This window comes from Aptenodytes patagonicus, chromosome 2 (genome assembly GCF_965638725.1).
Source record: "Aptenodytes patagonicus chromosome 2, bAptPat1.pri.cur, whole genome shotgun sequence".
Taxonomy (NCBI): Eukaryota; Metazoa; Chordata; class Aves; order Sphenisciformes; family Spheniscidae; genus Aptenodytes; species Aptenodytes patagonicus.
The window spans coordinates 97445165-97468294 of NC_134950.1; the positions used below are offsets into that span (position 1 = coordinate 97445165).

Sequence of the window (23130 nt, forward strand, 5' to 3'; positions counted from 1 at the left end):
TATTACATGTTTATTGCCCAGTTACTGTTCTTCAGGGCAGTTCTGCACGTAGGCTTTGGGGAGATAAAATAGCCAAGAAAATAAATTAATGTAATTTTAAAGTGTATGGAGACGATTTCAATCATTAGTACCAGTAGAAAAGAGTAGTACAAGACTAAGTTGTGTACAGAGCAGCAATGTGACTGAGTAAAAGTACATTGTACAGGATGTAAAAGAAAAAAAAAACCACCAGAAAAAGCCCCTCAAGTTTCATTCCTGTTTTTGCCAATGCCTACTTAAGCAACTTTAGGAATTCGCTTTCTATCTTTTCTCTCCTTATATAGTAGGGAATAATCCTGCTGACTTCATTTTTGTGAAGCACGTTGCTTTCTACACGTGGTCAGCCTTTTGTGGGAAGGGAGTGTTAGTGACATGGCAAACTTAACAAGAGTGAATGAGTTTGAAAACTAAATGTTGTTTGCAATTTATGTTATTTGTGAGACAAAACTACGGGTTCGTGGTGGGGTGAGGAAGTTTTTTCCTAGTAGTTGACACTAGTGTTACTGGAAGCAAGTTGAAGCATGAATGACAAGAAGTCTTCATGCAGCATTGTGAAATTTCATACTACTTTTCCATCTCTGTCACATCTGTTGGTGTACACATAGATAAGCCTCATTCCTTGTTAGCACTTCAAAATATGAAACGTTGTGCTCTTTTAATGCAGCTGGATAATTCTGAGGTTGTTGTATCCTACACGATTGTTGAGTACCGAGAGAGAGAGATGGAGAGTGTTCCATAGAGAGAGAGCATAGACATGTTCATGGACCTCCTTGACCTTTGGTTTTGGCACACTATACTTTGGTTCTGATACTTCCCTTCTTAGTCATTGTTTGAGATTGTACCAGCAAGGATAGTTTAGGTAGGAACTGCTGCTAGAGTTACTGAGTACTAACAGAGTCAATGCTACAGGACTTGTTGTAGCCAACGATGGAGGTGCACAAGGGTCAGTTGTGTGGCATTGCTGATTCAGCTGACACTCCTGCTCTGCTCTGCAAGCTGCTTGCTCAGTGTCTTGCTGATAGGAACTAGGAACCGAAGCCTGATCTTTGTTGGCAGCATTTTCAGTACAGGAGCAATTCCATGAGCCAGCTGGTGACGATGAAATCCAGCTCTGGTAAATGCTAGGACCAAAAATATGCTGTGGTACAATGCAACTCTTAATGTTGATAAGGCAGAGGAGAGGGTATGCAAGCAAGCTGGTGAATGCATCCTTTCACTGAGCAAACGGAGAAGTAAAATCAGTGGGTTGAGCATCTGTCTGTATGCTGGCTTGCAAAAGCAGACCAGAACTGCATTTTAAGTGCTTTCTGAAACTTCTGTTCAGAAAAGAGAGATGGGAAACATTTGAAGAACAGCACGAGTCCAACGCTGGCCTAGAAGTGGCCAGCTCACATCAGGGAGCTCATTGTGCGAGGAGACTGGGAATCCAGAGCAGCCGGGTAAAAATATCAGATAGTGAATGGACACGGGGAGTGACGCTCTCATGTGAAACTGTGTGGTGTGTCACATGGTGTTAAATATCTTAGCTGGGTTGCAAGAATAGAAAGTGGGTAAAATGCAAAGCTGACTGTAGAGGAAAGCTTCTCGTAAAAGGGAATACAGGAGGGAAAGAGGGCTGAGCCAAAATAGGTTATTAGCATGCCTGCCTGATCCTGATGACCAGGGTTTGTTTATATGCAGGCTCTCTGGCCGGCTGCTGTTGTGTTAGCAGTCACATCTGCGTACTGAGCATAGCTTACCTGCAAATGTAGATAAGGGCAAGGGTGTTCAGTCCAGATTCAGCTGCACCTATTTGTGAGCCCTGTTGTCATCAGTGGATGGTTATAGGATAGGCAAACGCCTGTAGATGTGTTTCTTCTTATGTTACTTGTGAAAAGTGGTGTTGCTTTTTTAACATGGTAGACACACAAATTATTTTTTTTTTTTAAACTCTTGCCATTAATTTTAGAACTACACAAGTACTTGGCTTCCATATTTGAAAGATATGTTAGAAGGCAGGAAGAGCTTTGTTTTTCTTACCCCAAAAGAATACCAGAAGGTCCATTTGAGTTTGTGTGCACAAATAATGACTTCTATTCTGGATGCTGTGCAGCTTCCAGTTTTGGTAGCTGTAGAGGACTGTACTGGTCATGCTTTTTTTTTTCCCCCCAGGTATGCTTGCCCTAATTATTAAACCCTTCATTGTTATTTATGTTGATCTTCAGCTCTTGCTCCATGATTCTGTCCAGCCAATTTCTTGACACTTCTGGTTTTTAAAACCTTGACCTTTACTAAGTAGAAAGGTCGTTATGAGAAAATGAACTACTTTCTTTGTGCAAGTGTCTGCAGGCCATCTCCCATTTTCCCTTTATTTGTTCTTAGTTGCATGTTAATTCTGTTGAAGTAAATGGTAGAGTAAGCTACTGTTCCACTGGGGCAGAGGTATTTAAATCTGGCACTGTTGAAGTGTTGCTGGTACATGCCATTCATTACAGTGTTGGGAAGAAGTGAAATCTTTTTTCCTGATTTTTCTTCGCTCACACACAAAGTTAAAAGATGGCACGGGATGGCTCGTGCCTTTTTATTAAACCTTATAGCGGTTAACTTCACTTGAGTTACTCTGACTGCGGGAGTCACGATACGCCGGTACAGACACTGGCTCTGCAGCATGCCGACAAGTTTCTGAAGCACGACATCACCCGGGTTTATATCGGATCTGCCCTGGCTCCTACACGATACTTTTCTCGCCTGGACCACAGCGCGGCTGTAGGAATGCACATAGCATTGTGCATCCCTCTATTAATAGAAGGGCTGGCGCAGTGGTTTCAGCCTTTGCTGCACCCAAGGGTGGCTTCTTTGAGGGAGAGGATTAAAGGGAGCGACGGGACATGTTAGTAACAAAGTCGGACAGCCAGTGGGGAGGTGGGAGGGAGGAAAAGTTAAAAGAAAAGTCCCGCCTTTGCTGAGGAGGTGAACCAGCGTGCACTGAACTTCTGGTGAGCTGTGTCCATCCCTCTACGCACTGGGAGAGGGGAGGGGAGCCTCTCCAGCCTGTTGCGTCTGGCAGGGAGTTGGCTCCCGGTGCTACTGTGTCGCTTGCGGTTTCGGCACTGACCCTTAGCGTTGGGCGAGGTGGCGATGGGAGAGCAGCAGGTCCTTTGGGGTCAGACATGCTGTGATGCTGCAGGGGAAGGAGGGAGGAACGGTCATCGCAGGACAGCGGGAGGACCCACAGGGATCCCCGGGAGGGAGACAGGAGCAGCGTTCACAGCACTGCTGCTTTTCCATCACTCATCTGCAGCAAGTGGGAGAGATTAGTGCAGCTGTTGGATGTAATTTCCCAGGGCCCTGGGTGTGGAGGCCAGGAATGGTTTTTCATCCAAAAGGAGACTAGTATTTGGACCTGGGTGGGGTTGCACAGGAGCAGAAACCAATTTGCTCTCTCATCTCCCTCCCTTCGCCTTGCCGCAAAAGAAGTGAAAGAGAAGCAAAGGAGTCCTTTCCTGAAGGGGAATATGTCTGTAACCTGCTAGTTTTTCTTTCATAGGTGGTGAAAGCCCTTATGTTTAAAACCATCCTTTCTCCATCTCCCCCTCCTTGTCGGCCTCCTCTACAGCGCACGTTACCGGTGCAGAGGCTGGGAGCCTGCTCCCATCCCTGGTGTGGACATGAGTCAATGATAGTGAATCGCCCATCTTTCTCTTCTGCCCAGCTGTATTATTTTTAGGTCAGCATAGGATTTTCTTTGCTTGTAAGCCGCATTAATTCTGCAAATAATGTGAGACAGAAAGGAGAATAATAACGACAAAGGTAGAAATTTAGATATGGTACGTATTAGGGATTTCAGTGGGAGGAGTTAGATGACTTAATAACATAACTGTGTATTAATGACTTCTGTCTCAGGATATGTTTCATTCTTGTTTTGTTTTCCTTCCTTCTGTTTGTGGCAGTTGCTAAAGAGCACAGACAGGAAAGGAACAAAATGGTACCAAGCTTTTTATTTTAGATAAGGCCTAGAAATTAACACTGGTTTTATTTGTTGACATCCACAACATGGGCAGCATAGTCTTAGTGAGCTGCTTGGGTGAAAACTTCAGGTTTTGGTCTACTCTTGTGTGGTTTCAGAAGTATAAGTAGAAGAATGCTAAATGTCACTTTCCCTTTCCCGCCGCCAGTCTCAGGTAATGCAAAGCACAGTGCTTGTTTAATTTATTGGTAACAGAATGATGGATATAAATATTTGGCATTTGCATCTTGACTACTGAAAGATAAACTGTAGAAGGAGTGAATGTTTGACTGCATTACCCTTAATCAAAATCAAGACTGATTAGTTTTGCTTAAAATTTGGCTCTGCATTTCCTTTCTAAAATGTCTTTTCTTTTCTTAAAGGAAAAAAGCTATTTCCATTGCTGACAAATTGGAATTGGCTCAGAGGAGAGTGTAATGCAAGGCAGCAGGCATTGCTTATGTAAACTTTTCTTGCATAGGTGCCGCTTGTTACAAGTGTAGCAAATCCTGGCTTGCCTCTTGAACAAGCTGCACAAAGCATTGACTATTTCTTAAAGCCTGTTAAAATGCTTTTATATCCTAATTAGCATTACGGATTTCAAGAATACTAACTTATTTTACTAGTAAGCTTTTTAATGGTGTGTTTTTACACAGAGACCTTGTCTGCATTTAAAAAAAACAAAAAAGGTGCACTGGTGTAGTAATAATTAAACAGACTCGCCTGGTGTGATATGTGGCCTGAGCACCAAGGTCAGCCTGCTCATTGCATTGTCGTCGCACAGTTATATTTCAGTTCTGCTTTTGTGTTTTAGCAGTTCTGTTTTCTCACCCGCTTGCTTTGTACACCTCTGCCAGTGAACCAGAGCCCTAGTATTACGTTCGCATTGTACAGGTATGAACGACTGCGAAACATAAAGACCATTGAGAATGAAGCTCATTTTAAAGCGGTCTTAGCTGCTAAAAGCAGTTTTTTCCTTTTTACTTATAATTGAATCTCTGTGCTTGGAACTGAACAGCTTTCTTCTCTCTGCTCTGTAATCATATTTATAGAAAAATGGAAAACTGTGGCCAAGACTAGCAATCACGTGATAACACAGCAGCTTTTATTTGCTACATCTGGAAACCTACCTTGCAAGTAGAATGCTTTTATCTCCGCTCAGGTGTTGAGCCATTGCTCTGCCTGTTCTGCTAACAACCTCAGAACCTGTTCCCATCTCTGTTCTCTGCAGCCATACTATCCGTGTTTGACTTGGCACTACACATGAGCAGTCTTGTGAAATTGTAAGGAGAGGGTGGTTTTTTTGGTGTTTTGTTTTGCTTTTTTTTAAGTTCATCATGAGCAAAGTATTACCATATGTTTCAGATGCTTTATTTGATACGCTGGACTTCTCAGACTTTCCACAATTATTTAACTTTTTTTTTAAAGCAATTTAAGCAAGATGAAAAAATGTTCCTATCACCTAGGATTCCTTTCTCTTGTCCTTCTTAGACTGTGGTTTTAGACTTAAAAATACTGTAGGCATTGACACTACCTAAAGATGGAAAATAGTACTGATGACAAAACAGAGAAATTAATGGTTAGGCTTCCTTAAAAAAAATTAATGTTTCCAGTTAATGCATTGTTAGGCATGGCAGCTTACTCCATTTTAAATTAACACAAGACTTAGTCAATGCAGCATGATGCTTGCCTTAACTAGTTAGGTTTTGAAGCTTACTACCTGTAAGTTTTTCTTGGAGGTGGTACACATCCATATCTGTGTCTGCACTGCTAATTGTATTCAAAGCTCAAGTCATGTCATTTGGGAGAAGCTGGGACTCCCTTCCTACTTAAGGTGAGGGGGAGGGGACTCAACAAAAACACACACACACACAAAAAAAAGTTGTGCATACACTTGGGCAAACGGGCCGTGTATTTTAAACAGCTTGCATCCATAGCAAAGACTGACAAGCCCAAGTGAGGTCTGCAGAGCCTGGGAGACCTCCTGAGCCGGTGGCATGGTGACACCCCTCAGCATCAGGAATGGCTTTATAATGACCTCCCTTGTCCTTGGCGAGCGGCGTGGGCACAAGGTGCCAGCGCAGTCGCTGGAGCCCACCAGGCCACCTGCTTGCCTGGGGAGCCTGCCCCGGAGAGGCTGCTCCACACGTCTCTCAGGGAGTGCTTTTCTCTGGCTGTTTCTATTTCAGCTCTCCAAGCTGCGGCTGCCTCTACAGGTGTGCCTGGGCTGCGGAGGAAGGGAGGGCATCCACAGGTCCTTCCCGTGCTCTAGCTCCTGTGTGATCCTGTAAGCTGTGACACCAGGGGAAGGTGCTGAGCCAGGGCGCGGTGCATTCATATGCCCTGAAGTGCCTGCATCTTGAGATGACAGGCATGATTTATCTGGATGTTTCTTTTTTCAGCCAGGAGCTTCTTTTTGACTGAATGGAAAAAGAGCTTAATCCTTCTCCTGACTTCTCTTTTTGCTTGCTGCTTCTTCACTCACAGCAAGGAAAATAAAAGAGGAGACTAAGGAGGAAAGAGAAAAATACAGAGGGTTGTTTAATTCTATGCATTATAAAAGAGAGAAAGTACATATTCCTTTTTCAAGATACATTACTTTTGTTTTGGGGGAGGGGAGGCAGTTGCCTTTGCATGGAAAACACCATTTTTAAATTGCAAATTTTTACTATCCTGAGGCATAGTAGTTGATACAGGTGTACTGCGAAGGACTTTCACATGGGTCTCTGCTCTGAAAGATTTACTCTCAAGTGCAGCTTTTGATGGGAGCCCTAAATAAACCAGTGCTTAAAATCAGCGTGTCGCACAGCCGATGGAGGTGAGGGAGTGTAAGATGAACAAGGTGCACCTCCCCGCTGTGTGTGGGGGCTGGCTGCTTGCCCAGGAGTGCTGGCTCCTGCTCAGTCCAAATCCTGGGGGTACTGTGGCAGGCACCGGCTCTCCCAGTAGCTCTGTGGTCCCATCAATGGTAGCTGTGCCTGCCCCATCACACACGAGGGGATACAGCTGCTGCATTGGGTTGCTAGTCCGGGGGAGGCCAGGCACATCAGGGACCCTGGAGCTGCCTCAAGACGCCCCGCGGTGAGGGTCTGCATCCCTCTGCAGAACAGCTGGCCCCACAGACTGCCAGCGATGCTCCTGGTGGTGCAGCAGCATTGCTTGCAAACCCTCGTTGTCTGTATGCTGATGTACCAGGAGGAGCGTGCCAGAGGCACTGCTTGCTTTCACGCAAAGTGTTTTCATCACCTCTGAAAAAGAATTTATTTCAGTAGCCTGCAAGCTCTTCAGGTGACTGCTCTAACCCTTTAGTGCCCTCCTTCCCCCAGCGGTTTTGGTGGTTGTGTGTTTCTGGTTTTGCTGAAGATGAAAGCTTTGCATCACGGAATAGGTGCTGCCAAGTGACCTGGAGGAGAGCCGTAGATCCTGATGCTGGAGGAGCGCTACGTGTTGGCATTCCCCCACCACCACCAGAGATTGTTGTCACGTTTAGCAGACCTCTTTAAGTAAATGTTTGCTTTGTAAATGGCATTGGTTCGGTATTTAATAGAATGCAGGGACTATGCTGGCAATAATTATAAAGGTAGGATGCAAGTGAATTGACAGGGGAGATAAAACAGATTAAACCTCCAGCGCATAATATTTATGTCCCAGCCTTCTGGGTACCATGATAACAAAGGCCGTGTTACATATACTTCACACTTGCTTCTTTCACCACTCGGAGACTATGAATCCAATTGCTTTGTGGGTGACTTGGTTATCTCTTCATTTTCAGGGAATAAAAAAGGTCTGTGGAAGTTTATGTAGTGATAAAAAGAACAACAATGGGAGTTTGTTAGGGACAGGACAGGGAGGGGGTGGTTTCAGGATTTTGTCAGAAGTCATTTCTAATTGCAGGATGTTTTTTTAATGAGTAGGCACATGTCCTTTTCCTTGATGTGGAGGGCAAAGACAGTATGGGGAGAACTAAGGCAGGGGGAGACATGTGAAAAACTCCTAGTGCGTATAATATTCTCACTGGCAAAATCTGACTGCTTCACATTCACTGGTGTTTGCTTCTGTGAAACCCATGCTTTGGTTGTGAGCTGGAGCTGTAACCACAAGGAACCATGTTGAGTGAAACTGTGTGTCACTTATTGAATGCAGAGTGGACGTGACCTGTCATGCTGGAGAGCTCAAATCCCAGATATTTAAAAGGCAATAGGCTTGTTTGTTGATGTGTTGGTCAAATGTTGCTGCATGGTCCTTACTGCCTGCAGCATAGCTGCATTTCCAATACCTTTGATTGTTTAACGCAAGTCTACTTTATGTGAGAAACTTTTGCTTAGCTGAATTTGGGATTTGAGAACTTAAGAAAAACAAGAAATCATAGCAATAATGTGTGGGTAGGAAAAGACATTGCTTCTGCATTTTTCTTTGGGGCACACTGGCTGTGAAGGGGTTGTATGAGTGTCAGAAGTGTTGAACCTGTTTCAGGTCTTCTTCCTCTGACCCTGCTCCCCTTCAAGGAGCACTAGTTTTCCTTTTAAAACAGTATATTTCTCATAACAGCTTTCAGAAAAATCAGTGAAAGTTTATGGAAAGGCAGTACGAAGAAAATTCGTACACAGGTATTTGAGTGGTGTGCAGTAGTGTGTTTTAAGCAGTAGTTAAAAAAGGTGCTATTTATACATTTGCTGCTGCTTGCTACTTAGGTCTGATTTAGCCTCTCCTTGCCACTGATTTTTTTCAAATGTCTTTTATTTTACTAGTATTTTTTAGTAAAAATGAAATGGTGTAAAGCCATTGAAATATTTTATGTCGGACAATGGGAAGGTTGTCAGAAGGCTGTGGTCTCGGCTGCCACTTCGCCGTCTGCCCGTGTGGGACGCTTAGTTCTCATGTACTGTATTCTTTAAACTTCCAGTGAACTTAATAGCCAGAAACTGGTAGAAAGTGACTGTGACTGAAATGGCCTTTCTGTGGTGATAGGTTTTTGACGCGCTGTGGCTTTGTTTTGCATTCAGCAGGTTCTTAGTATCATGGGGCGAGAGGAAGGTGGCTGTCCTAATGCAAGAAGAATGCTAGTTCTTAAGCTTGCAGCAGTCAGTAAGTCATTTCTATTTTATTCCTTTCCTTTCCAGGTGTGACATCTGTTGTATTACCTTTCGTACTCATCGGGGCTTACTGCGCCATAACGCAGTTATCCACAAGCAGCTTCCCAGAGATCCCATGGGAAAGCCTTTCATTCAGAACAACCCTTCGATTCCGGCAGGCTTCCACGACTTGGGATTCACGGACTTCTCCTGTAGGAAGTTCCCCCGCATTTCTCAGGTACTCTCTATTCTTCATAGCTTAAGGTACCAGCTGATACAGTGCATATCTTCTGAATTCGTTGAAAGACTTGTCCTTGATGAGGCAGAGACTGGGTGTAGAATATTTTGTGGAAGGCACGTTACCACTATCTGTGTAGGCTTCAAACACTTTCTGCCTTTCCTTTTTCTTTTTTCATCTAAAGAATATTGGGGTTGATTTTTTTCAGCATTCCAGTGGATAACTATTGGTGTAAAGATCTATAAAAATATTTTAAAGGAAAACTTTGGTGATATTAGATCCTTGCCCCTTCCAGTCTGCCCATTAGTTCTCTCCTTCCCAAAACAATCCCACATCTAAAATCAATAGGGAGGACACATGGTAAGGAAGACATTATTTATTTTAATTTACTGTAGCAAGGATGTAGTTGTGGTGTGAAAGATTTTATCATGAAAAACTTTGGGAAGTCACCTTACTTACTAAATGGTGACATCTTCAGTGATTTCTTCACAAAACAATCCCAGGCACCTTACCACTATGTTCCTTACGTGAGGTCTGAAGATTTTGCACCTTTGAGGGGCAGTGGCTGGGGAAAGGCAGGGAGGTAGTCTGTAAATATTTTTCTGAGAGCCATAAAGCTTTCTGTTGGATGGTATTATTCTGCCCTCTGTCAGACCTTGCCTGCCTTAGTTAGTTTGGGTCTGGATGAAGCTGCTTATCTATTTAAAAAAAAAAAAAGAAATCAACAGCACAATCCAGCAGGACCGTGCTTATTCAGTATCTGCACTTTTCTTACTCTACTTGGATTAAAGCATTGATTTCCAGCTCTTCTGGCTGCAAGGTGGTAGACTTGAAATTTGCTGTTCATCCAGGGGAGCATGTAGGTCATTCTGTAACTCTAGTAGAGTTTTGGTATAAAAGTTACAAAATCAGGAGAAGAGAGAACTTTTTAAACAACTTGGTTTTATTTATTTTCTAATTAATGGCAAACATTTAAAGTTATTAAGGGATTTAAATGTTGGGACTTTACTTTTGTAATAATTTTGCTTGCACTGTAAGGCAAGACCTATGAAGTATCTGAACAAAGTGTGTACAGTATATAAAGATCTTGCCAGCCCTCTATTTAATTTATCACTTGTGCTCTTCTTTGATGTGGAACTTTTGCAACATGTGAGCTATCTGGGTAGCATTTAAATACAGCATTTGGATTCATGATCGTTTTGAGGGACAGGTGTAAAATCCATTTGTGAGCTTAGTGTTATTCTTGGGAGAATAAATGTGATCAGACTTCACTAACCAAAAGCCTTTCCGCATTGGGCCCTGCATTTCATTGATTTGCTTTTGGGGGCTATTATTTTGGTTGGTTTATGTTGGTTTGCCTTCTGGGATGCCTTTTTTTTTCCTCCTTTCCTCCTAGTTTCTTTGTCGTAATAAAGCTAAAGGAGGTAGTCTTACCTCTTGGATGCCTTTTTTTTTTTTCTCTCCTCTCCTCCTAGTTTCTTTGTAGTAATAAAGCTAAAGGAGGTAGTCTTACTGCCCAGCTTACTGAAGTTTGCTGTGTAGTCGTCTGAGGCTCCTGTCCTGTCAGTGAAGTGAGAGAGGTTTCTGTAAGGGAATTTCAGGATGGAAAAGTATTTGAGAGTCTGAATAGCCCTCTGAAGGAGTTTGCCTTTATAGAAGGGAACTTCTGGAGAATCAGCCCCTAATTCAGATACACCACTTAGGTGACTAAAGGCTGTGGAGCAGGAATATCTCCATGCCAGGTAGGTGGTGGCTGCTCTAAACTCCTTAACTTCAGCAGTAGAAGAGAGGGTGAACTGTTTCTGTTTTGCAGCAGCATGTGATACCTTTCCAGTTTGAGATGTCTATTCTAAATATTTTTGCATGTCTTGCAGGTCTGGTGTGAAACGAATTTGCGAAGGTGCATCAGTGACTTCCATCGATTTATTTGCGAGACGTGTAACAAGGCATTCCCCATGCTTTCAGCGCTCAAACTGCACACAGAAACTCATGTGGTGGATCAGGGAAAAGACAAGCACAAGCCACAGTCCACGACCCCACCCGGCGAGACCCCAGACCAGAAAGCCTTCATGGCATCCTTGGGCCTACAGTACACCAAAGACATCAAGCCTATCAAGCAGGAGGACAATACACAAGATGAGGTCCAAGAAATGCGGCTCAGAGCACTGAAGAGTAACCTACCTCAGGAACCCGGCAGCACCGGTCTGCTCAGCCTCTCTCCTCTGGAAGCTGCGTCTATGGGAGGGTCATTTTCAGTCCTTCCTCCTACAAAAGAAAACATAAAGCTCCTCTCGCTGCAGCCTTTCCAGAAGGGTTTTATCATCCAGCCTGACAGCAGTATTGTGGTAAAACCCATCTCCAATGAGTCTGCCATTGAGCTGGCGGACATTCAGCAGATCTTGAAGATGGCTTCTTCCGCTCCTCCTCAGATCAGTCTTCCTCCACTTTCTAAGGCACCTTCTGTCCCTGTGCAGTCCATTTTCAAGCATATGCCACCGCTGAAGCCAAAGCCTTTGGTAACGCCCCGAACAGTCGTCGCAACCTCTACACCTCCTCCTCTTATCAGTGCCCAGCAAGCCTCCCCTGGCTGCATCAGCCCAAGCCTCCCACCTCCCCCTCTGAGGCTGATCAAGAACTCAGTGGAGTCCTCCTCCAACTCTCACATCCCCCAGCCAGGAGCCAAATCAAGTCCTTCCTCGCAGTTGCTCCTCCAACCCAAAGTAGAGCCTTTAACTCAGCACGAGATGAAGACGCAGCTGGAGCAGGACAGCATCATCGAAGCTCTCCTGCCTCTGAGTATGGAAGCCAAGATCAAGCAAGAGGTCACAGAAGGGGACCTCAAAGCCATCATCGCAGGGGCAGCGAACAAGAAAGCCCCAACCATGAGGAAAGTTTTGTACCCCTGCCGTTTCTGTGACCAGGTGTTTGCCTTCTCTGGTGTCCTGAGAGCTCATATCCGTTCTCACTTGGGTATTTCCCCATACCAATGCAACATCTGTGACTACATCGCAGCTGACAAGGCAGCGCTGATCCGGCACCTGCGGACACACAGCGGGGAGAGGCCTTACATCTGTAAAATCTGCCACTACCCGTTCACAGTGAAAGCCAATTGTGAGAGGCACCTGCGAAAGAAGCACCTCAAAGTGACCAGGAAGGATATAGAGAAGAACATAGAATATGTCACCAGCAATGCTGCAGAGATGGTGGATGCCTTCTGCTCCCCAGACACTGTGTGCAAGCTGTGTGGCGAGGACCTGAAGCATTACCGGGCCCTCCGCATTCACATGAGGACGCACAGCGGCTGCCAGAAGAAGAAGCCGTTTGAGTGCAAGGAGTGTGGCACAGCCTTTTCGGCCAAGAGAAATTGCATTCACCATATCCTCAAGCAGCACTTGCATGTGCAAGAAAGGGAGATTGAGAATTACATCTTAGTGGTGGACTGCAGTGCCCAGGAAAGCCAGACAGATCCTCCTTTATTGGAGGACAGCACTTATATGGACCGCAAGCCCATGACGCCTTTCCTGGAGCCACAAAACGGCTTCTTGCTTGGGACGTCGTCTCACGTTCCCATCAAACTTGAACCTGCGGGCAACTTCCCGATGGATTTTGACGAGCCATTGGATTTCTCTCAGAAGAACAAAAACCTGGGTGCTGTGCAAGTGAAGCAGGAGAACCTGTTTGGCTCTTCTCCCCTGTCCCTCTATGACTGTTCCATGGAGCCTATCGACCTGTCCATCCCCAAAGCCCTGAAGAAGGATAAAGATGATGTCCCATGTGAAGCCAGGAATCAAGACTTGGCTGCTTCTGGGAACAGTGATAAAGCCTACAACTGTCTGCAGTGTCCTGTGGTTTTTGGTGCCAGTGGGAACTCAGAGAAAAACAGGGCTGTCAGACATCCCCAGCCACTGAAAGGTTCATTGCATTTGACTGTCCCAATCATTTCCCCAGCTCTTCTTGGCAATTCTGCCTTGCTGAGACCCTTGAGGCCTAAACCACCACCGCCACCTCTCTTGCCAAAGCCTCCAGTAACTAAAGAGCTGCCACCATTGGCTTCCATTGCACAGATCATTTCATCTGTGTCTTCTGCTCCCGCTTTGCTGAAAACGGAGGCTGCAGACGCCAGTCCCAAAGCAGTGAGCAGCTCCACTGGGTGTGACAAATCAGGGAACGCCAAAGCAAAAGTGACAATCGTGACCGCCATTCAGAGAGACTCCAGCCTGCCCAGTGACCTGACTCAGGCGTGTGATCCAGAGCAGTCTCCCATTGCCGATGCTGGGTTGACTAAGAAAAGAGGTAGAAAGAAAGGAACAAAAAATAAGCCTAAACTTAGCAGTGGTGTGGATCTGGAGTCAAGTGGGGAGTTTGCCAGCATAGAGAAGATGCTGGCTACCACAGACACTAATAAATTTAGCCCGTTTCTGCAGTCCACTGACAGTTTCAAGGAAGAAAGCAGCAGAAATGGAACAAGTGAGGATGAGAAGGAAACTGCCGAAGATAAGCTGCTGAGAGGGAAGAGGAACGCTTACTCAGACTGCCTGCAAAATATTCCCTGTCCTTACTGTCCTCGAGTCTTTCCATGGGCAAATTCCCTGCAGCGGCACATGCTCACTCACACAGGTAAGAGTGCCTTGTGCTCATGGTGGATTGTAGCCCCTGAGGATGTTCCTCATGGAAGGGCCTCCCTGTCGAGGAATCTTCCTTTCTTGTCCTCTCTCTGATGTCTGAATGGTATTCTTCGTTATTTTGCAAATCCCTAGCCGTTGCTGTGGTATAGTGGTGGTGGTAAATTTTTCAGTAGTGGAATAATCTTTGTGCCTTTGAGTATCAAGAGGGCAAATTAAACTGCTAAAAGCCATTTGACTTCAGTGGCATAACTTAGTGTACCTGGGAAAAGACTCTGGTTTCAGGTGTTCTGTTATTGTCTTATCTTGAAGGTGAATGTGTGTGTTGAATATTTCATTGTGCCTTACATGGTTTGTTTGGCTGCTTCCAGTGGCTGTTTGTCTGCATCAGTAATGATAAAAAGATCCATAAAAATGAGAGCAAATAAGTATAGAATTGTGGCAGGAAAATAATATAGTGTTTAGCATTTTTTTTCTTGCGGTGGCTTTTATTTGACAGATCAAAGAAGGAGGATGCGAGAAACATCATCCTGAGCATTATGTAGTAGCTTGCCTCTAGGAAATGTTTCTTCTCAGTGCTAGACAACTAAAGGTGGGCTTATGCCCTAAGGTGTGGAGATGTGTATGGCATCTTTAATATTGTGCCACTGTGTAAGTAACCTCAAACCTGGTGTAAACAAAAGGAGGAATTGGGGAGGGAGATTTATTCTAGGTTTGGGGTTGTTTTTCATTCTTCACTATAAAGGAAATACTGCGTTGAATGCTGTGCCGATTTGAAGTTCACTCCTTTTTCCACCCACACTGTAATAAAGTAATTAGTAGGTTCTCATCCTGCTCGGAGAGAGAGAGGATAAAGCTCTACTTGCTGTTGCTCCCTTTTAAGTCAATCACAGTTGTTGATATTACTTGCTTCATTATGCAATCTCAACTCCTGGCGTAAAGAGTAAAAGTTAGGGATATTTCTAAGAAGCACAGGGGACTTGAGTACAGCCTCCTAAAAGATAACTTCATTTTTCTGAAGGAATTGAGGTTTTCTGAAGCAACTGATTCATGTCTGTGCTAAGGAGGGAAACCTGAAGAGGTAAAAGAGGTTAGCTAAGAGGTTTAAAGGGAATCTGAGCTGTGGAGCAGTCCCTATTACGGTTTGCTTTGGGTGACGCGAGGACAGAACTTGCAAGGTATCAGTGCAACAGTGAGGCTATTGTTTTCTGGTCCGCAGAGACCAAATTATTTCATCTTATTAAGCATAGAGTTTACTTTCAATGGTGAAGGAGAGCTCTTTATTCGTATCAATTGTTTTCTAACACCCTCCTCTCCAAAAAAAATATATAGTTACTGAAGAACTGTTCATGAGACAAAAAACAATAGAGAGGCTTTTCCCAGACTAAGGGGTTTGACCTGCTTATTGATGGCAGACTTCCAAGGTAGCAGCACTAGTGTAAACCCTTAATGAAGACAGGAAAATGCACTTGGCCCTGAGTTATACTGGTAAAACTTGTCTCCCCTACCACCACCAGGCTTGGAAGGAGACACTGTCCTTTCAGAAAGCCTGTGCTGCAATCCCGACAAGGAAGACAAGCAACTGCGGCTGTAGCCGGGCTGGATTCTCAGTGCAGATACAAGATTTTTGGTGATACTATGGCAGTGGCAATAATCAGATTCTGGTTGGTGCACTCTGGCAATGATAATACTGAGCTCTTTTTTAATCATTATCAGAGCAGTGTTGAGGGAGACTTGTTGCTGGAGGACCGCCCCACAGCAAGCTTTGACTGGCCTTGGGGCATCTCCTTTCAGATGACACTAGCACTCTGGTTCTAAACTGGGAGTTCGCAGCAGCTCCCCTGTGGCGGCAGCAGCATAGATGAGGCTCGCTGGAGGGGAGAGGGAAAGGTAAGCTGGGAAGGTAGAGGAGATTTAGGCCAGGGAGGTGGTGCCAAAGCAAGCGCTAGGATGCATTCAGGTGGAGCGAGCCCTGTGTTTTTGTGGTAAGTGTCAGGTGCTGGTGGCATGGGAGGAGTTTGGCAGCTGCATGATAGATACAGCAGTTTGTTGGGTTTGTGTTCTGGGTGGGCGAGTTGGTTTTCTGATGGGGACATCCACAGTGTCGTAGTGCAACGCATCGTTTCTGTCCCCACCTATTGCACAGGCAGTGACTTGTTAGATAGCTCTGTTTTTTAAAAGGAGTTAAGAAAGAAAAAATTCTATTCACTAATCTTATTATAAAGAGAAAAGGGGAACTTTATTGTCTGGGACTGATGGCTGCTCCCTGACCTGGGGAGAGAAGGGCCAAGAGGCTGATGTGAATGGGATAGATGCGAGTCCTGGTGATCTGCTTCCAAACTGCGTGTGTTGGGTATCTGCTCCACAGGGAATCACTGCAGGCAAGCTGGTCCATGCTCCTCGATTTCTGTAGTATACTGCTATCAAAAAAACAAGGCAGTCATTTGAACTAAAAAGTGGCAACTAGCTCTTCTCCATCCATTTGTAGGGAAGTCGTTATTGGAGTAATTTATGTAAGTGGTCTAAGGTAATAATGAGTGAGCATGGTTGAGGAAAAGGTATATAATTTTGAGCATTTAAGCATTATCTATATATTACCACTTTTAAACTACTGTGTTTATACAGACATGAAAAGATTTTTGCAAGGGTGTCTTTCACGTTCAATAAAATTTCGACATGGAGGACTCCTTCCGTGCAGTGTCAAGATCATATTTACCTTTTGTGAAACTGCAAAAACGCACATGCTACCAGTAACCCACATTCCTCGCGCAACCAAAAGTCTCTCTCGTGAAAGCTTTCGCCCTGCTTATTCTTGCCTCAACACCACTGTGTGTTTTTTAGTTCAAAAGCATTTCCCTGAAGAAGCATACACCTTCCTTGCCAGTTTTTGTTCTAATGCAAAGCTGACAAGTGGGGCACTGGGAATTTGGCATAGCTTGGTTTTATATAGTGTGTAACACAGTACCTGTGTTTTGTTTGAACATGCTTGAACACTTGCTTTTAATACTTTCTTTCTCTTGATGTCTTTATTGTTTAATTTACTCTTCTATGTTCAACTCAGTTTGCCTTTCTTTTTTGCTCTTCTCTCCTGCTCTCGACTTTTTTCGTTCTCAGAGCAGCAAGTAAGATGTGCCTTGCAGGTGGTGCGGTTAATTTTGCTCCTTTTATGGCATGTGCATCAGACTAGGTTCAATATAAAATTAAAGTAATGGTCTTTTTTGGCCATTAGTTTGTTATAGATAACCTAAATCTGTTTGCAAAGAATCACTTGAGGATATTTTCAGTGTGATACTGCCAGATCTTATTTGCCCAAGATTATTTTTGTAGAAAGTGAAATTTGATGGCAGAGGAGGGTTTTTTTGTTTTGGTTTGGGTTTTTTCCCGTTTGTTTTGTTTTGCTGTTACAACAGGAATGAACTGGACAGGAAAAGATCTGTAAACAAAATAAAGTAATAAATAAATAGAAAATAGTTACACCTAGCCCATGAACCTGAATGTTTCCTGTTGATTGGAGGACACAAGTCATAAAAAAAGGAATGGAGGCATTTTTATTCTTTGCTTTTATGACTTAAGTCAAAGTGAAATTGTAGACATCTTTACTTTGCAACATTTGTCCTTACCATGGCGATAATGTGTTTCCACTAGGACAACAGTGGCAGGAGATATCTTAATTAAGGAATGATCTTCTTACATGCTGTGATTATATAGATGACCCTTTATATTGAAAAAGACTCCCTTCAAATGACTAGCTTCCATGAAGTGTCCAGCCTACACTAGTCCTGCTGTGCTGCTAACCAAATTTTACAGTCAGTTCTGAGTCAATATGTAGGCACAGATGTATTTTAATCCAGACTGTGACCATTCTTACGGAAAAAGTTAATAAAAAATCACATTGCATGTAAACTGACTGTTTAGGTTACCCTCCCATAAGTATATTTTATGCGAAGAGCAGTTGCCTTTAAGGGACAATACAGGAAGCAGGAAATACTGCTTTTTGGAATGATCTTTTTTGTGCCTTTAAAGGTGACATTTTTGGAAAGCAGTCTGGTTTCCATTTGGGAATGGGACTGTAACTTGGGGTGGGAGGATTGGAATTTGCACGGTAAGCAGGATTTTTGTTTGGGTTTTGAGACCTCCAACTAGGGCGTTTGTGTGGAAAGAAGAGTATCTTATCTGTTGTAAGTATTGGTCTGTATGACAAATATTTGGTTGATACGAAAGTTGTAAGGGCTGAAAATATGAGAAAATTGTGACCTGAGATGCAGGTTGAGTTTCAAGTAATTAATCCCCAGCTAATCCTGTCATTGCATGCTTGAAAAGAAATGTGGAAAGGAATTGGGCTATCATGAAGCAAAAGGATTTCTGCTCAACTTTGAAGTTCTATTTTGTATTTGCATTGTGAATGAAGTCAAATAAAAGTTCAGAAACTGGTGGTATTCGTAACCATAAATTTATGCTTGACTTAGCAGGCATCTAAAAAGAAAGAGTGATTTGAAAGTCTACAAAAAGCAGTGCCTTGATGCTTCTAAAAAGTTGTGTTGACACTGGAAGAAAATTAAGAGAAAGAAACAGCACCTGAGATGTCTGCGAGATGTGGGGAAACCCTTGCACAGGTTGAGATGTTAATTAGAACAGAACCAACTTGGGGAAGATTAAAGTGAGAAACATACCCACAATGTTGTATCAAAGAGGCTGCTGGCTGGGGGGGAAAGGGGGTTGTGCGTGTTCAGAGGTTTTGGGTGTGAGGTGGAAGGTGTGACAAGAGCTGATCTCCTTTTACAAGTAACTATCCTCACAATCTCTTTCTTCAGCACGAAGATGTCTTGCAGGACCGCTTTCGTCATTGCACTGCATGATCCTGGCTTTTCTTTCAACTCTTCCTGCGCTCAGTCCCTTCCCTTGTTCTAGTCATTTAAACGAATTACAGACATGAAAAACTTTCTCCTGTGGGGAAGTAATTAATTGCTTATTCAACATACGGGGATTGATTCCACTGAAGTCAATGGAAAGATGCCCTGTGGCTTTGATGGAAGTTGTGTCAAATTCACATGGGTGGTAGACATCTCAGGAGAGAGCCTGCTGTTGAGGAGCTTGCAGTCAGGATGTTGTAGTTGGTCACCAAGCAGTAAAGGGGGAAAAGGAAAAAAAACAAAGTTGTTTCTTGTTACACATTAGAAGGACGGATAGACATACTTTTTTCTTGTGTCAGGCCAGAAGCCCTTCCCCTGTCAAAAATGTCTTGTTGTCTTTTCTACCAAATCTAACAGAATTTGCACAAACCTGGAGTTGCCAGCTGCTACCTGAGGAGAAATGTGCTTATCCCCCAGTCTAAGGAAGAGGATGTTGGATCTCACAGTGGCACATGCAGTTTTTCCCGGCTGTTCAGAATACCAAGCCCAAGTTGTGTTTGGTCGGACTGAACACTGCAGACAAGCAAGGTGTAAGGACGTGAGAAGTGCCCTGCTGCGTTAGAGCAGTGGTACATGCAGCCAAGTACTCATGTCTCCAATGGTAGGGGTAGGATGTGCTATTTAGGGTGAACATGTGGGCCTGGCCACTTCCTGAGGTCTGCTCCTCTTAATGCGATATCAGCATCCACAACTGCTGCATTAGGGTTGCGTGTTAGAGGGCACATCCCTGCCTGCTCCCTTTACTACCTGTTTATGCACCTGCTGTCTGCAAGCTTGCTTTCTGAACCCGCTGATGCTGTCTGCCTCCAACCTCATCTGGCGTCAAGCTCCAGAAGTTCACTACCTGCTGTGTAAGGAACTATTTTTTAATCTGTTTTCAGCTGATCCCCTGCTAGTTTCAGAGAGGCCCCCTTAGTTCCAGTATTGCAGGATTTGGGGAGTTGCAGTTCTGTGTGCGCCCTGTCAGCTGCCTTCACGATTTGTAAACCTCAATCGTAACACCCCCTTCTCTCCTTCAAAATGAGAAGCCTCAGCCTTTCTGGTGTCTCCTTGCAGGGCAGCTGCCTCATCGCTTGGATCGGGTTTGCTGTGTGCCATCTGCAACATGACTATTTCCTTCCTGTGGCATGGAGACTGGAAGTGCACACACCACCTGAAACAAGGGCACACCAGGGCTTTACGCGGCAGCAGAGGGACACCCTTGGTCTTGCTCTCAATACCCTTGCTCATGGTACCCAGTGTTTCTTGGCTTTAGTTTGGCTGCTGCTGCGGGACAAGCCAGTGATCCTGGAGAGCTGTCAGCGATGGCTCCGAGACCTCCTGCCTGAATGTACCTGCCAGTACCACATTCAGCATCACATAGGCATGTTTTAGATTATTTTTCCAGAGGTGTTTTACCTTATATTCATCTGCATTGAAGCTCACCTGCCATCGTATTACCCCATCTGTTTTGAGAGTTTAGCAGCAAAGGAGATCGATTGTCAGATCACACAAGGCTTTGTTGTAGGCAGGCGAGTGGCATTTAGTCAGAAAGGACAAGCTGACACGAAACCAAGGGTGAGCGCAGTCACTCAGGGTTTTTCTGTGCTGACCAAACGGGGTGGATGCAAGAAGGAAGCTCAGCAGATGGTGGTACATGTCCCTTGCCTGAAAAGTGTTTGCACAAGGGAGCTGTTGCTGTAAGGTGTTCACACCTCCAGGAGAGACAGGGTCACTTTGTGTCACTTTGAGTCGGTTTCAGGGGAGGGTTGTTGAAGCAACAAATCTAAAAGCAGCAAGAAGTTGGCTCTGTGCATCAGGGTAGTTAAAATTACGAATGAGTTGTTACTCTCAACCTCAGGGTAGCTGCTGATCAGATTGCACAAAAGCGTGCACAGGATTTTCCTCTTACATTTCCAAGCTCCGGTTTGTTTGGGAGTCTGCTGTCTTCCCAGCCTCTCTCATCCTTTCTTCTTCTTTTAATGCGGCAGGTTGCCTTGCAGTGATTCAAATGTAGTAATACAGGTCTCAGTACAAGTCTGGCATTAAAATCTGCCATGCTGGGGACATGTTACAACGTGACTTGATCTTGCCTATCATGAAGAGACTAAGTTGCCTTGTTACCATGTTAACAGCCTGTAACTTCACAGGGCTGTAGCACAGTATCTGGGGTGTCACGTGGGCTCATCCTGCCTCTGCAGACAACAGATGGCTACAGTGTGAGAGAGGAGGACTCATGTTATAACATGATCCCCTCGCAGAACAAAAGTCTGCAGAAAGGGCTCTGAAAGTGCTCACCTCTGACGATCTTCATGGCAGAATGAAACTAAAATGTCCTACTTGGGTCTATTGAAAACTTTCTTTGTAGTCAGAGGGATCCTAACGTAGCTCAGCTGGTCAGTGGGGTGAGGAGGCAAGCATTTCTAAAGCTGCTTAGATGAGCGCTGGCGCGGCACATAGGATGGGTAGGACTTTGGTGGAACACAGATGTTGTTCTTAGCAGCCGGCACTGGGCTGGTCAGAGTGGTTCGACCTGCCCCGGCAGACAGAGCCTTGGGCCACGGTTGGATAACACAAAGCACTTCTTGGCTGTACTGGCTCGACCTGTTCCCAACTGTTCATCCCCACAGCTGTAGCTGACCCAGCTGCCCAAAAAAATGAAAAGGGCAAGGGGAGGGACTGGCAGTCGTGAGATCAGTTCCCGGATCTGGCTGGCGGTACGGCCCTAAAAGAGCACATTGATGCAGCTGAGGTGTGGAGTTGGCAGCATCTCCTGGGAGGTGCTGGGGATAGATGCTGTTGAAATTGGCTTTGCTGTCAAATGCATTGTGTCTTCAAATAGCAGCTTTAGACAGTGAAGAAGGAGCCCAGATCCTATACTGTTACAGTTACCACGTGCGCTTTATAGCACAGCTTAGTGTTTACAACTGGCTTCACCAAGTGGTGTTTAATCACGGTCCAAAATCATTCAACAGCTTTGGACTTGTGGTCTCCCTCCATTGTCCAAGAAAAATGGATTTCAAAATCAGTGGAAGTAAATTAACAATTTGAAACTGTGGCTTAGTTTAAAATGGGGTCCTTTCTCTTTTTGTGCTGGTTTTAAAAGGTGGGTGAGTAGCATGCTTGGGGCTCACATGCAGAGCCCGTGCGAGGGCTGTACTTGGAAGTAAATAATCGTCCAGATTTCACTGTACGCCAGAAGGAAAGGGAATGAAGGGAGATGCTTGGATGGTGTTTGGTCAGCCATAAACGAAGCGAAGCTTTAAGATGAGGTGTAAGACAGGAAGTGCAATTCAATAGAGTGTCACTGGGAACAAGTTTATAGAGGGTTTCTTTTGGTCTTGTTTTAAACAAAAACAGGATGGGGGTTTTGAATAGGATTCAGAGATGAGGAGGCTGTGTAAGTGATGGGGCTTGTGCGTGTCCTTGCTGCATGGAGAGGAAGGGAATGGTCTAAAGCACCTGAAGCAAACTGAGGACATCTCACCCAGCTTGTAGCAGTCAGACTGGGGGTGACCTGTACCGGTAGAGAGGTGTACAATGAAATTGTGGAGCAACTTAATGAATCGCCCACTTTCAGCACATTAAAGCAGCCCTGCCTTTGTCTCCTTAGGGCTTTCTGAATGCTTCCTTCTTGCAACAAAATACAGTTGACGGAGGAGAGATGTGGGATGGGAATGGGGTAAGGGATTATCTCTTACGTAATACAGAAAAAGACTTTGCTAAGGAAAGATCCCTTTCTTAAAGAGACTTGCCCCTAATGTGAGAGGGTTGAACACAACTGCTCTGTGCTAACTAGGCAAATATTGACAAAGTAAGTATACTCAACAGTGAATTTTCCGATTAGCGTTTAGCAGAATTCATCTTTGCTCTAGATATCTGCCACTCTGTGATCCCTCCAGAAATCATGTGAGCCCTGGGTATAGCGGGGGACTTTTTGTTTTTCCAAACTGTTCTAGCTGTTTGTACCTCTGAACTACATTTGTGGGTATTTCGTAGAGGACAAAGGGCTTGAAATTGCATTTTCAGTGTCAGGCAAAGTTTAACAGCTGCTCCAGAGCTGCAGCTCAGGGTAAAGCAAAAGTTGCTTGCTGCTGGGGGTTGGCCCGAGTGCTAGAGCTGTTGTTTGGAAGATAGTGAGGAGATAGTGAATAATTTGCTGATTGTATTGCCGGCTCTATATCAAACTGCCTTTCTGCTAAACAGTGGAATTCACCATAAGCTGAAAGTCTGGGGGTTTTGCCCCCACCCCTTCAATGCAGATGTCCACTTGGTAGGTGCAGTC

General features: G+C 44.6%; 1 protein-coding gene across 4 annotated transcripts in view; it reads left to right on the forward strand.

Moving 5' to 3' along the window:
* The window catches only part of RREB1 (ras responsive element binding protein 1), a 125360-nt gene that overhangs the window by 91318 nt on the left and 10912 nt on the right, over window positions 1-23130 (forward strand). For all 4 annotated transcript variants that reach the window (XM_076330494.1, XM_076330498.1, XM_076330496.1 and 1 more), the window contains 2 exons: window positions 9145-9334; window positions 11209-13951. In XM_076330494.1, coding sequence (XP_076186609.1) covers window positions 9145-9334; window positions 11209-13951 — 2933 coding nt within the window. The remainder of the gene's footprint in view (window positions 1-9144; window positions 9335-11208; window positions 13952-23130) is intronic.